Genomic DNA, 15,202 nt, shown 5'->3' with positions numbered 1-15,202 from the left:
TCAACCAAGATGTTGCGTTTATAAATATGAAGGAACTTCAGACTTGGCAATTGAAGTTTATTTCACCTTGCCGATTCATATACAAAGTTTCGCGAAGCGCTCTTAAGAACATTCTCCCGTTACAACAAAAATACTTGTGTTTACGGAGTAAGAGAACTAATATTGCTTTCAAACAAGCTAAATTTGCCTGAGAGAAGATAGATTTTTAGGGTTTACAAGCCTGCATTAAATAAGTACAAGGTTTAATATTAGAAATGAATTCAACTAATCAGGCCTGTTCTGAATTCCGACTCGGAATGAAAAGTAAAACGACATTGATTTCGACTCGATTTCTATTTGGTGTTCTCAATTCCGATTGTAAAAAATCGATTCGAAGTCGATTTCGAATCGTTTTCATTCCGATTCGGTAACCAGTTTAATCAGCTGTTTTTGCTTATGTGTTTTGGTTTAAGTATCATAAAATTTTATTTTAATTAAAAAAATGCCTGCATATATGGTTTTTGATGCGCAGACGCAAGAAGACGTGCTATTGTGCGTGCGAATCGTAAAAATGCTCTGGATCGGAATTCAGAACAGGTCGACTTCATTTCGATCAGCATCGATTAGTTTGCCTAATATATTTCTTGATAGAAGTTTTTAAAGAAAGATTTATTATGCCAATTTAACTCAAATTTAAACAAAAAAATACACACAACTCTTCCAAATAAAATGAAGAATTTAAAAAAATTATTTGAAAGACAAATATCGCAACATTTGTGTATAATCTGCCAATTAATTTTCATTCCGACTGCTCAGAGGCAATACTTTTCAAACCGATAATTTTTGGTCGGAATCGAAATTGAGAACACCAATCCATTTCGATTCCGAAAACATTGATCGGAATCGGAATTCAGAACAGGCCAGAATATCATATTCACATTAAATGTTAATTATGGCGGTAACAACTTGCTAACATATTTTGTGTCGTATTCATGTGTTATATTGAACTTTGTAATTGCGAAAAGTTACCAACTAGTGGGAAAAATAATTTCACTTGCAAATTGTGCCAGCACCCTTAGGCCCAGTTTTTCAGTAGTTGGTTAAGCTAAGCTTAAACTAAGTTTGCTTAAGCTCTAGTCAAATTTAAACTCCAGTTCAACTACTGAGCAGTTTTTCTGTCACAATTTAAAGCCACCTTTGGGGTAGGCTTTTTGTACCGCAACATTGCTTTTTTATTATCTAGAAAATTTGTAGACACGGCAACAGCTGGATTTTTTTTACCCAACAAACCTGGAAAAAATATTTATCCAGCGAAATATATCTAGTTCCGTGGGTTATATCCAACATCATTATTTTATTATTCTTAAACCAGATAGTCCCGGAGTTGGTATCCAACTTCATTCTCCAATCACTATCCAACCTTTGAAAAATTTTGTAAAATTTAGAGTTCTCGAGTTGATCTCTAGCGTTGTTATCATTGTCGAATTATTATCCAACCTTTGAGATTTTAGGAAATGTTTAGTTCACAAATGAATATCCAACACATTTCTCCAGTTGATATCCTACATTGGATATCCAGTTGGCGTGGAGTTGGAAAAAATCTCCAAGGTGGTACCACCAAAACCAGCAGCTGTTTATTGTGGGAAATAAATACCTGGTTGATAGCAGTAATGAAGCGTAATTAATTAAAAATGAAATATGCATATTTTATTTTATTTTCGTGAAAATACTGTGGTATGGAATCTTACATTCGAGTCCAGTTAGAGAACCACAAGTTGGGAATAAAATGCCTTCAACTTATGTAATAGCATTATTTGCTTTATAAAAAATGCCCTATTTTGTTGAGTACGCTATAATTCTCGAGTTGAGCCACTATTTCGAAACAACTCTCGAGTTTTTAGAAGTATGCATAGTTATAACATGAGCTCTAATGGTAGAACGAACGCAAATAACTGATAGGTTAACTAGAGTTGAACCCTGCCACATCGGCTGCTTAAGCTCAGCTTAAACTTAAGTTATAGCAGACTGAAAAACTGCAGAATAATTTTAAGCATAATTTAACTGACAAACTGAGTTGAACTTGTACTGAAAAATCGGGCCTCAGCCAAAGCATCTACTTATGCTTTGCTTGAAAAAAAAGTTGCAAGTTGGCTACTTTTTAATGTCAGATGACGCCAGTGTCACTTAATCTACCGTTCTCCATAAAAATACGTGCTGCAATCTACTCATAATAGATAAGAGTAAAATGCATGTACATAAGAAACTGCTCATGTGACGGGGCTTTTACCGACACATAAACTGGAAAACTGTTTTCACTATATTCTATTCGCCTAACATCAACACGCATATTTTGACTATCTGAACAAATGTATGTTGTTGCTGTACAGATGAGCCAACCATATAGTTAAGCCATGATCGAGACCAACACCGATGATTATTAAAAATTCGAATCATGTCTAATTCGAAAGCGTGAATTTTCTTTTTATTTTGAAAAAAATAAATCAAATAAACTGGCAGATCACTTTGTATTCGCCAAAGAATATAAACATACGTAAGCACTAGAGGTTTACGCCGGTCACTTAATCGGCGGCGGCGGCGTAGACTGTATTATATACCGGCGGCGGCGGCGTGGCTGGCGCGCCGACAAAGTGATCGGCGTAAACCTCTGAATTGAATGGCTGGATTTCAGAGTATCATATTGTCCACAACTAATGAATATGGAAACATACTGCTGACGTCAATGGTATTTTTGACGATCTGGCACAATATCATTAACTTGCGGATGAGTATGTTCTGGAGATGTTCTGGACTAACTCTAATACCCGACGTCGCCACGATTTCTTTAAATCATTTATGCCTACATGCTGGTCAGGGACAAAGGCGACTTACGGTTGCTATCAATTATCTACTAATAGTCATGACTCTCGTGGCACAGTTCTAACGATTAGCGTCAATGCTGGTTTATTGTTGATCGTGACAAAGGGTGCCTTCTTTTTTTTCGGCTGTTTTTAAGAGTTACAATTCCCGACGTGCGGCCACCGTGGTGTGATGGTAGCGTGCTCCTCCTATCACACCGTATGCCCTGGGTTCGCACCCCGGGCAAAGCAACATAGAAATTTTAGAAATAAGGTTTTTCAATTAGAAGAAAATTTTTCTAAGCGGGGTCTCCCCTCGGCAGTGTTTGGCAAGCGCTCCGGGTTTATTTCTGCCATGAAAAGCTCTCAGTGAAAACTCATCTGCCTTGCAGATGCCGATCAGAGTCGGCATAAAACATGTAGGTCCCGTCCGGCCAATTTGTAGGGAAAATCAAGAGGAGCACGACGCAAATTGGAAGAGAAGCTAGGCCTTAGATCTTTTCGGAGGTTATCGCGCCTTACATTTATTTTTTTTTTTATTTTTTATTCCCGACGTGCGAACAGTAGCAATCCCGACCACCAGTCGCTACCACGCATCCTGGCACTTACACCATATCCCAGCACAGAAGCCATTCTAACTCATACCTTCGCCGACTTCACTTTCCTGGAAGCTCTAGGTGTAACTCCGAAGACATTCTGACGGATGTTTTTGTCGCGCTATGCTTCCGAGTTACACAAAAAAAACATCTTGATACGTTAGGGAGTAACTATTCAGTCAAGGATGCCGCCCTCGAAATCATAAACAGTTTAAGTGGATATCATTACGCAACTCATAGGTGAAAATCGTATAATCCTTGGCGCATCTATATAAAAAAAAGTTTAGAAATTTAGACCAAAATTTGCAGACGTTTGTGTTCGATACATTGACCTCAAGTGTCTTCGTTTCCGGCCTTATGATATAAGAGCTCATTATGGATGACCGCCTTCAGTTTTCACACAAGTTGGACTATCCCCTACGTGAGGGTAGTAGAACATCCGGTAATTTGGTCGACTGTCTTGAGAAAGCTTAACCACTTTGAGTGTTCTTGCGAAGGACAACGCCTAACCTAGTTAAAAAAATGTGCCTACGTATTCACATTTGTAACTGAAGCCGTCACGTGTAGGTCGTATTTAGACAAGCTTGATAGGCTATATCCAATGTGATTCACTCCGAGGAACCAGTTGGGGATAGGGCCGCCAACTTTAGGAAATGTCAAACCGGGATACTTGGGTTTTGAACGATGATGTGTGAAAATCAAAATTAAGATTTCAGACGCTATTTTATAGTTAAGCAAATAAAGTGATTTTTCAAGCCCTTCTCATACGTGTTGAATATATATGCAACTTAAGTGTGACCTGAGAATCGTTTCAAAGGAGAATTTAAACCACTGGAGCTTACTAAAGGATTTTGCATCACTTATTCTTTCAGCCAATCGGTATATAAAACTCGGCACCTATTTCGCGCAACTTGCTTTTTTAACAACTTGAGGACAAATTGAGAATATGTTCGACTTGGAACATTTTATTTAAATTCATTGTACTTTATTATGGGAAGTGAGCATTTAAATTTATTATATAACTTTTCTTTAAGTGTTTTGTTTTAATAACTTGCTGAATTCGGTGATGCGAAATCCGTGTTAAGCTGGCATTGAAAGCACCTGTTTTCTCAAATAACTTTTGAACGGTTAGAAAGTGTTAAATTTCGCAAGTGGATTTTTATAACTGGCAGTGATGCGCATCCCTTGATACCCCTTTCGACCATATCGGACCAATTTTCGAGATGAACAATAAATGGCCTAGACAGTCTTAAAAGAGTAGAAAATATAGTAACGCGCCGAACGCCGCCGCCGCGCCGATATTTTTGACAATCGGCGGCGGCGTGCCAAAAACGTCTCAAATCGGTGGCGGCGGCGGCATTTATCGGCGGCGTATATCTCTAGTAAGTACATGTATAATATGAGTAATAGTGGGTTATTGAATAATATAGACAACTAAATAAGGATTTTACCCGTTTTTAACTTCCGTTGCTTTTTCGTTTATTGTCGACATTGTATTGCACATTCTTTTGATTTCGTGATGTTCTTTTTTATATTTCACTATCTTTCGATTTGATTTGTATTGATTTGTTGTTTTATATAAATTTGTAGCATAATTCTACACAGGAACATACATAATGCGCTAGTTTATAGAGTATTACAATCACAATGCTTTACATTGTTTCAAATTAATGTTACTTAAATCGAGTTTATCACAGTTCTTTTAAGTTACCGATTAATTATAATAAAACTGTTGATTTATTTATTTATTTTTTTATTATTTATAATTTAACTCAAATTTGTTTAAATTGTAAGTTGATGTGTACATATTTTGTGTGACGAATTGTACTTTATATAAAAATCAAGATCACTGGGCATATTAATGTAATTGTTAATGCTGCTGTTAGTCAGACTAAAGTTGTGTAAATTTTAAAATTATTACAAACAATACAAAAAATAGCAAAACAAAGTTCATTGCAAACTTGCATTCAAATTTGAATACTTATGTCACGCTTTAATGCTCTTTTTTTGTTACTTAAAGTGTCCCGTTTATATAAGATACTAATGGAAATATTAAAACTAAAAAAAAAAAATTAATAGTCACGGTCTACACAAAAATTAAGACGGCGCACAGTGGTGTGAAGGGCTTCGCTAGCGCGAATTAAATCACTAGCTTTAATATAGTCGAAGTTTCGTAGGAATACCAGTTAAATTATTGTGTAGAAACGCATTCTGCATAAAATGAATAAGATTTAAGTGGTTTTTATAAAAAACTTCTGGAAAAAAATGGTAAATTAGGATGGGTCAAAAAAAATATTTTTTTTTTTTTTTTTTGATATAGTGATAATATTGTTTTGGACGCCGATAGTTTGGCCAGTAAGAAGTCCACCTATTCATGTAATACAAAAAGTGAGGTCAAAAATGCGTGCAAGGCGTTAATTGGATCCCAGTAATCAATAGTCATTTTTCTGTAACAGAACTTATTAGTTATTTACTTTTATTGAAATTCATGAAAGAGATATGTACATTGAAAACACATGTTTAAAATTGTATAAGAGTTGTATTCTGCATCGGAATCCGGCATAATATTACATACAGGCGATTTGAGCAAATCTATGGCATCACTCTCGAGGCTAATATTTTGTTTAGTTCTTTTCTCTTTCAGCGAAATACCCGAAATAATAGGATCGGAAGATAGCAAAAAGTAATTAAATAAATCTTCATTAGTATGGGTTGCAGAATATTTCCTGGTTCTGTGCTCTCTGATAAATTTAAAGTCTTTATTTTTTATAAATATAATATTTTTTATAAATATAAACTTTTTATACATTTTTTTTTGTGAAATTTCGGAGAACTAGAAGCAGTAACTTTTTCAACAATTTTGGACGCATTTCGTTGTCCTCTTTTTCGTAGGCTCGTCTGCACAGCGAAAGAAAGCTCTTCAAAAGTTACAGTTTGAGGTGAGTGCACTTGCTTTTTTTTGTTTCGCCCTAGTTCCACTTTCACTAAAACTTTTGGAAGGTCTGCCACGCTTTGAAGGCCCGGGCCGAAAAGCTTCATTTTCTGCATGAAATGAAATAGTAGATGCCAACCAATCCTTATTGCTTTTGATAAAACGATCTGATCTTAATTGTGCACTTTTCCACCGTTTTCGTTTATAAAGTAAGCCTTTCCAAAACGCAATATTTATGTTATTCAATAAAAACTTATAAAGCTTACCTTTTGATGATTTTTCCATGGATTACACTTCAAAAATATACAGTTTTACAAGAACACGTGTAATTACGAACGATTATATATAAACTACGCGCCTAGTTACTTTACGGAAACGCAACTTTTGAGCGCGATTTTTATTCATATAATGACACTTTAATCAAAAAATGTTTATGATTTATATTGCAGCGTATGCTTGACTATTAGTGGAGTTTACCAAGAAACTCACATTCCACTTTTAAATTTTTGATTAAATTCGCGCTAGCGAAGCCCTTCACACCACTGTGCGGCATGTGTGCGCGCGTTACTCTTTTGTTGGAATATGATATAGCATTCCAACAACTTTAATAGCATTTAGTTAAACTTAATAAAAAAAATAGTTCAAGTAACACTATACGACCGTCAAGAAAAACATTTGTTAGATGAGAAATATTTTAATTAATATTTCTGGTACTAAGAAATAATAATACATAAGCCAAGCACAAGGACTGTTCCGAAAAGAAGTGGCACACTTTTAATTAATTATTTCTCGAAATGTATGTGAGAGGAAACAATTTTTAATACCAGAATCATCCCTGGATGGCAAATCATCCGGTTTGAAATGTAAGCAAGATACCTATGGGTTACACTCGACAGAACCCTCACGTGGAATGTTCATCCAGAATGCTTTGTTTAAGGCTTTCTACACCTGCACTCGACTCTATTGCAAAACATGGGGGGCTATCTTCCAAAATAGTATACTGAACAAAACAATAATGTTGTAAAGCCAATAGTAACATATGCTTCCTTAGTTTGATGGCCGAAGAAAACGCAAAGGGATCCAAACTGTTATTCCTGTTATAATTAAAGTCATTAAGAAAAATGATTTTCGAACTTATAATTTTTTAGTCCGAAAGAAATTATTAAATTCGGACTCTATAAATATGGAACGGTTCTTCTACATGAAAGGAATAATTTTTTTTCATATAGCATCCTTTTTGTTTAAAAAAAAAAAAGCGGTGTATAGAATTTCAAGACAATAACTTAACTGAATCAAACTTTAAGGCGAAAAACGGTGAAATTTCACTACGGAAAGGTAAACATAAATATAGTATTATATTATTTCTAATTGCTGTGTTGATATACGGGTCCCTTTTTCGCTCTTATTTGGAATCCAAATTTATAAATAAAGTTTTGGTTGTAAAAAGCGAGCTTATGGCAATGTTGGTTGTAGTGCTTTTGTTTAGCTATATTTTATTATAATAATTTGTTAAAAATAAACGATTGTGAGCACACAAAAAAATGTATTTGTACTATGGCACTATTGTGAATATTTGCGCTGCATTGCCGGCAGTTGCCATTGTACGCTAGATGGCAGCGCGAACTGTATTGTACGCTAGATGACAGCGCAGGCTGTAAGTTAATAGAACAGCTGATTTCTTTCTGATATTTGATAAGAGTATTTTATATTGGTTGCGCAAGATGCGCACGGGTCAGGCTCGTAGTATTATTATGACAGTTGGTTATGGTTTTTCGATGACAAATTTCTAGTATTATTAACAAAAACTTTGAAGTATACCCATAAGTTTCAAATCTAGATATTTAGGATACTGGATTGGTAAAAAATTTGTTTCATTTGGATGAGCCATTCTTTAGTTATGCAGCCGGAGTTTTATTTTGTCCTTAAAAAATAAGTCCGGATTTGAAATTTATTTGTGGACTTCTTAGAAAGAAGTCCGAAAAATAAAAAGGATCCATGATTGGTCATGAATATGTCATGGATTTCCCCAGGATCCCATTAAATTTCACCTACGATAACACAGGCCAACAGCATCTCAGGCCCAGAAACCGGAATATATATTTTCGAAGGATTTTGATGCGATGAATCGAAATCTGGCCTCAAAATTGCTCTATCAGCTCTGGTTTTCGAGATATCCTAACCTAAAAGTGTACAAATGAACTATGTAGCCTTGCAAATGTTTTCTTTCACCAAAATTAAAGGATGACGTCTTTAAATACAAGTCTTATTCTTTCAAATGGCGTTGAGTTTGCTCAAATATCGTTTTTTTTTTCGCTGAGATATCGCATTTTGAAATTTTCATGCAGGTCTAGGAAAATTTAGAAACATGAAATTTTCAAATTTAGAAATCTGATAGAGCAATTCTGAGGCCAGATTTGATTTCAGCGCATCATAAACCTTCGGAAATATATAGTCGGGGTTCTGGGTCTGAATGTTGGTTAAATTTTGTCGGCCTGTGTAATTGTTTGACCCGGACTTTTTCGAAAAAAAAACCGATTAAAATGGGTCCCTGCAAAGAATAACATTAAGCAAACTGGATCGACTGTAGTTTGCATTGGCTTAACGGATACGATAATAGCATCCCCTGATAATGCACTTAGTGCTTTAGTGAGCATACCACCCTCCCCTATTCTAATAGAGCAAGATGCAACATATTTTTAAGCTAAAGATCGGAAAATGACAGGACATATGAAGAAAGAAAAAAAAATTCATAGGAAATCCCATATTGCAACTAAGTGAATCTCACGCTTAGAATCTCACGTAACTTTGGAGTGTCCATTGTGGACAGAACTTTTGGCTTAGTGGAAACGCCCTTTCTTAGAATATTATTCAACAATATTAATATATTAATAATATGAAAAATTTATAAAACCACGTTTGTGGGGTGGGGGATAGGGAACTGTTTTGGTAAATTGGTCATCATAAATAAAAGGTATAACTATTTAAAAGAGGAGGGAGGAAAAAGTTGCAGAGTTATAGCGATTTAGAAGAGGGGAGTAGGTGCCACTGTCAACTTTTCCAAAATTGCTTAGGGCAACCAATATGACCATTTTCTAGGCCTATACTTTCCCTCTCTATCAGCCTCATTATCTCAAGTTTATTCTTCGTCTTTCTCTACGTCTAATTTTTTAATGTGTTCACAATGCAATGTACCAGTTGTTTACAAAGCTGAACAAAATTATTTAGCAATTGATTCAAGAAAGCTTTTCCAATCATCGACACTTGCATGAATTCAGTAAGCATACCATGATTTAATTACTAGAGGTTTGTTCTTCAATAATGACGGAGCTTTGACAATCCCAAATTGAAAAATCTGAAGGCGTTGCTTTTCAAGTATGGAAAGCGGGGCATAATTCCATCCCCTTCAACAAAAATTGTAGTAGAAAAGTACCTTTAGTAGTATATTAGTAGTGATAACAAATTTGTAAATGCCAACAGGTTTTGGGGGAAATAATTAATTTTCCATTAAATATTTCGTGAATTGATAAAGAGTTATGTCGGTTTGGTCATTCTTTCAGAATTTGTTTGAAGAATGCCGTACGTTAGAATTTTATTCAAAAATACACTATCTCAAAATTTGTTTCAAAAACTCCCTATATCAGCATAAGTTCAATGCATTTTGACATATGAGGGAGTTAATGAAAAGCATTCTGAGATAAGGCGTTCTTCAATATAATTCTAATATAGGGCGTTTTTGTGACAAATCCTGAAATGGGAAATTTTTTAAAAACATTTTGAACAGGCAGCCGACATGACGTGATGCTCTACTCAGCAGCCGCAATGAACTGACAAAAAAAAAATATAAGAAAATGGCTTATTTCCTTAGAACTTTATATTCCGGACTTGACTTTACAGAAGAGTTAAGCTTTTGTCCGGTCCTTTTATACAGGGAGTATTCACCTTTTTATTCTGAAATTTGTTTTCCGTTAAGTATTCATGGAAGTATTCCCGATAAATCGTTAGTTTAGAATATTCGGAACACGTAATTCCAAATATAAACCGATTCCCCAAATAATTAAATGGATACGAATATTCCGAACGTTCCGAACATACGGAATGAATAAGTTAACATGCTCAATGAGTATATTTGGGATCTCCATTATTTACTAATGACATTTTCACGTGAATCAATTTACTAGTCGAGTTTTGGACGTTGAACGATGAATTTTGAATTGCTTCAGGTTTCGTATGTTCATATGTTTACGAAAGAGCACAATTCCTTGAAGTCCGTACTTTTCATAAAACCTATGTTCACCGCCACACAAATAGATCATGGCCTAGTTAATAAATTCAACATAAAATTTTCTAAAAATGTTCTAAGGAATTATGCAGTTCAGTACATATCGGGCATTTGTAAACTGATTGCTTCCTATTTTTATTACTAATATTTTTCGAAAAATCGTAAAGAAACAACACCGTTAGCGTATTTTAATTCGATTTGGGAGCAAAATGGCTGCAATTGTCAAAAAATTTTTCAGTCGAGCCAACCTTTTGTGATTGAATCATATATGCGTACTACTCACTATAAATTCGCTACAATCGTAATAAATTTAATACGTATTTCGAAAAATTTTGAAATTTACTTCGATGTTACGTTTTACTCAGAATGGAGACCATCATCAAGTAGAAAAATAGTTTTGGTCCCCCTCTATCTAATTTTCGATGTTTACTTTTGCACTGTGGTAAATACCAAAAATGTAGTATATCACCCGAATGATATCAATTTATACTTTCTTATTTTTATACTCCGCTAAGCAGAGCTCACAGAGTATATTAACTTTGTTCGCATAACTGTAATCCGTAACGGCATAAACTAATCGAGATAGATATAGAGTTCTATATATCAAAATGAACTGGGCGAAAAAAGAAATTCATTTAGCCATGTCCGTCCGTCCTTGACTTGAGTAAATTTTGAGATATCTCGATGAAATTTGGTATGTAGGTTCCTGGGCGCTCATCTCAGATCGCTATTTAAAACGAACGAAATCGGACAACAACCACGCCCACTTTTTTGATATCGAAAATTTCGAAAAACCGAAAAAGTGCGATAATTCATTACCAAAGGCGGATAAAGCGATGAAACTTAGTAGGTGCGTTAACCTTATGACGCAAAATAGAAAATTAGTAAAATTTTGGACAATGGGCGTGGCACCGCCTACTTTTAAAAGAAGGTAATTTAAAAGTTTTGCAAGCTGTAATTTGGCAGTCGTTGTAGATATCATGATGAAATTTGGCAAGCACGATACTGCTATAACTACATATATGTGTGCTACAATTAACAACTATAGTCTAGAAACTGTAAATAATTTTATTGACTTGGGAGTCATGATGGATTCCAAACTTAGTTTCAATCTTCATATTAATGCTACAGTGAATAAAGGCAAAGGTGTTTTTGCATTTGTTAAACGGTGGTCAAAAGAATTTAACGACCCTTACATAACTAAAGCACTTTTTACAACATTAGTTAGGCCAAATTAGAATACGGCTCTATAATTTGGAATCCGTGTTATCAAGTCCATGCAGACAGTCTCAAATCAACACAAAAACAATTTTTACTATTTGCCTTAAGAAATTTCCAATGGGACTCTTTAACTAATCTTCCACCTTATACTAATCGATTACAAAACTTTTAAATGGATCAATTTCGAGCCCATTCCTTCTGAATGAAGTGAACTTTTGCGTTCCCTCTCGGACATCAAGACACTTCAAACCTCTTCTGCTGAAACAATGTAGAACGAATTTCGAACAAAATGAACCTTTTCGGCGTTTATGCCAAGATTATAACTCTCACTCAAACACATTTGATAGCTCGGACTCCCTTTTTTCTATAAAAAAGATTGTTCTCACCTCTCTAAATTAATGAATAATACGTTTGCTTCTGTTCTCTTTAAGTATTACGCTTGGCTAATGAAATTTCTTCTGTAGCTGAGCAGTCTCAGATCGTGACGCTTGACAAACCGCTGCCCATCAAAGACTCGGCAAAATAAAAAAAAAAAAAAAGTTATTATATATATATATAAATCGATCGCGTGAACAGGATTAGCCTGGTTTCATTGGGCCACTTGAGGGCAGCGCGCTGCCACAACGTCAATAAAAATTAGCAAAATCGGATGACGAAAAAAAATTTTTTAAAGTAAAATTTTAACAAAAAATGTAATATCTTTACAGTATATAAGTAAATTATATCAACATTCAACTCCAGTAATGATATGGTGCAACAAAATATAATAATAAAAGAAATTTCCAAAATGGGCGTGGCTCCGCCCTTTTTCATTTAATTCGTCTAGAATACTTTTAATGCCATAAGTCGAACAAAAATTTACCAATCCTTGTGAAATTTGGTAAGGACATAGATTCTATGACAATAATTTTTTTCTGTGAAAATGGTCGAAATCGGTTGAAGCCACGCCCAGTTTTTATACACAGTCGACCTTCTGTTCTTCCGCTCGGCCGTTAACACGATAACCTGAGCAAAAATCGATATATCTTTACTAAACTTAGTTCACGTACTTATCTGAACTCACTTTATCTTGGTATAAAAAATGGCCGAAATGCGACTATGACCACGCCCACTTTTCCGATATCGAAAATTACGAAAAATTTAAAAAATTCCATAATTCTATACCAAATATGAAAAAAGAGATGAAACACGGTAATTGGATTCGTTTGTTGACGCAAAATATAACTTTTGAAAAGACTTTGTGAAATGGGTGTGACACCTACCATATTAAGTAGAAGAAAATGAAAAAGTTCTGCAGAGCGAATCAAAAGCCCTTGGAATCTTGGCCGGAATACTGTTCGTGGTATTACATATATAAATAAATTAGCGGTACCCGACAGATGATGTTCTGGGTCACCCTGCTCCACATTTTCATCGATATCTCGAAAACGCCTTCACATATACAACTAAGAGCCACTCCCTTTTAAGACCCTCATTAATACCTTTAATTTGATACCCATATCGCACAAACGCATTCTAGTCACCCCTGGTCCATATTTATGGTGATATCTCGAAAAGGCGTCCACCTATAGAACTAAGGCCCAGTCCCTTTTAAAATGCCCATTAACACCTTTCATTTGATACCCATATCGTACAAACACATTCTAGAGTGACCTCTGGTCCACCCTTAATGCCGATATCACGTAATGGCGTTCACCTATAGAACTATGGCCCACTCTCTTTTAAAATACTCTTTAACCTACGTCATACAAACCTATGTCATACAAACACATTCCAGGGTTACCCTAGGCTCATTTTGCTAAATGGTGATTTTCTCTTATTTTGTCTCCAAAGCTCACAGCTGAGTATGTAATGTTCGGTTACACCCGAACTTAGCCTTCCTTACTTGTTTTTTTATAAATGGCTCGAATAAAGTGCGGTATCCACATTGCAAGTAATGAAAAATTTCATACAAAAAACTTCTCAAGAAATGCTTAAACAAATTTCGTTTGTCAAGTAATATCAGAAAACTCATACGCTTTCTGCTACCTTTTTGTAAAGATATTGTGGCGAATGTTGACATCACTAGACCGTTAGTAAATAAAGGCACTACAACAATAAAGCAAGCCGCCACTCTTGTGTAAATGAGCAAATCAATGATCATTTACACACATACATACAAAGCCAAGAAGAGATACTCACAAACACATGTAATCATCAGCGGAAGTTGTTACTCACACATACACACGCATATATGTAGCTCAATTACCGAGGAGGAGATACAGAAGTTCTAGAAGGCGAAACGTCTAGACTTAAGTAGAAATATGCGAATGAAGCAACGGAGAGGATAAAAGCAGCGAAAACTGAGTAGGGTCAGTTTGATTTAAACACGGTTTTAGTTGCGAAGTATAATTTGTGAAGTATAATTGTACTACTCCCAAAGTTGTCTAATAATTACCATTTTGCAATACAGAAAATTGGAGTGATTTATTCAACAGTTTAGCGATTCGAACGTTAGCAGAAGGTTTCAAATAAGCAGAATTTTCCAAAATTCGTTACAATTGGTGTCAGAAGGGGAATTGTTGAATAAATTCCGAAGATTTCGAATACAACAAGGACATGGAAAAGTTGAGTGAATTGAAGATCCTGCAACTGAAGAAGGAGTTGGAGAGCCGTGGATTGAATACAACCGGCAATAAACTCGAACTTCAGGCACGACTACGAGAGGCAATGGAATCAGGAATTAACGTGGAAGAGTATGTCTTTGATCTTGATGGCGATGAGATAACAAAATTGGAGGAGAAGAACGAAACATTACAGACAGTTACGAGCACAGACTTGAACATGTTATTGGCTGCAATATCTGCAGAAACATCGACAATGGCATCTCAACTGGAATCACAGGAGAACCGTATAACATTCAAGATGGAAGCACAAGAGGCACGCATTTCAGAAATGTCGTCGCAAATGTCATCCCAACTTGAATCGCAGGAGACACGCATAACATCGAACATTGAAGCACAAGAAACACGTATTTCATAAATGTCGACACAGATTACATCAAAGATGGAAACACAACTGAATGAACAGGAGACAGAACAGTACAACTCGAAACGCAAGAGGTGCGTATATCATCAAAACTCGAAGCGCGTATGGACGAGAAAATAACGCAGTTTGAGGAAAAAATGAAGTCTTAAAGAAGGTTTCGACGTTAGAGATTCGAGAACTAAATATTTTACAAAATTTCTCAAAGAATAATTAAATAATGGTGTTGGATATCACCTCCGGAACTAGATGTTACGCTGGAGAAATATTTTTCCATGTTTGTTGGGTAAACAAAATACAGCTGTTGTCATATCTA

The 15,202-nt window shown here is 35.3% G+C and overlaps 2 protein-coding genes across 18 annotated transcripts in view; one reads left to right on the top strand and one right to left on the bottom strand.

The window, feature by feature from the left end:
* Window positions 1–15,202, top strand: part of LOC137251676 (MYG1 protein) — a 139,169-nt gene that overhangs the window by 23,792 nt on the left and 100,175 nt on the right. The window lies entirely within an intron of this gene.
* The window catches only part of LOC137251578 (solute carrier family 2, facilitated glucose transporter member 8), a 112,734-nt gene that overhangs the window by 17,147 nt on the left and 80,385 nt on the right, over window positions 1–15,202 (bottom strand). For 3 of the 17 annotated variants that reach the window (XM_067786294.1, XM_067786297.1, XM_067786295.1), the window contains exon 2: window positions 4,882–5,321. The exons of 3 other annotated variants lie outside the window; for them this stretch is intronic. In XM_067786294.1, coding sequence (XP_067642395.1) covers window positions 4,882–4,934 — 53 coding nt within the window. In that variant the 5' untranslated portion in view covers window positions 4,935–5,321. Of the gene's footprint in view, window positions 1–4,881; window positions 5,322–6,628; window positions 6,777–15,202 lie in introns of those variants that run through there. 11 more of the 17 variants (XM_067786332.1, XM_067786363.1, XM_067786356.1 and 8 more) reach the window with 6 other exon arrangements.

The sequence above is a fragment of the Eurosta solidaginis genome, chromosome 1 (assembly GCF_040869045.1).
Source record: "Eurosta solidaginis isolate ZX-2024a chromosome 1, ASM4086904v1, whole genome shotgun sequence".
In the NCBI taxonomy this organism is placed as follows: Eukaryota; Metazoa; Arthropoda; class Insecta; order Diptera; family Tephritidae; genus Eurosta; species Eurosta solidaginis.
This window is presented reverse-complemented; position numbering and strand designations above follow the sequence as displayed.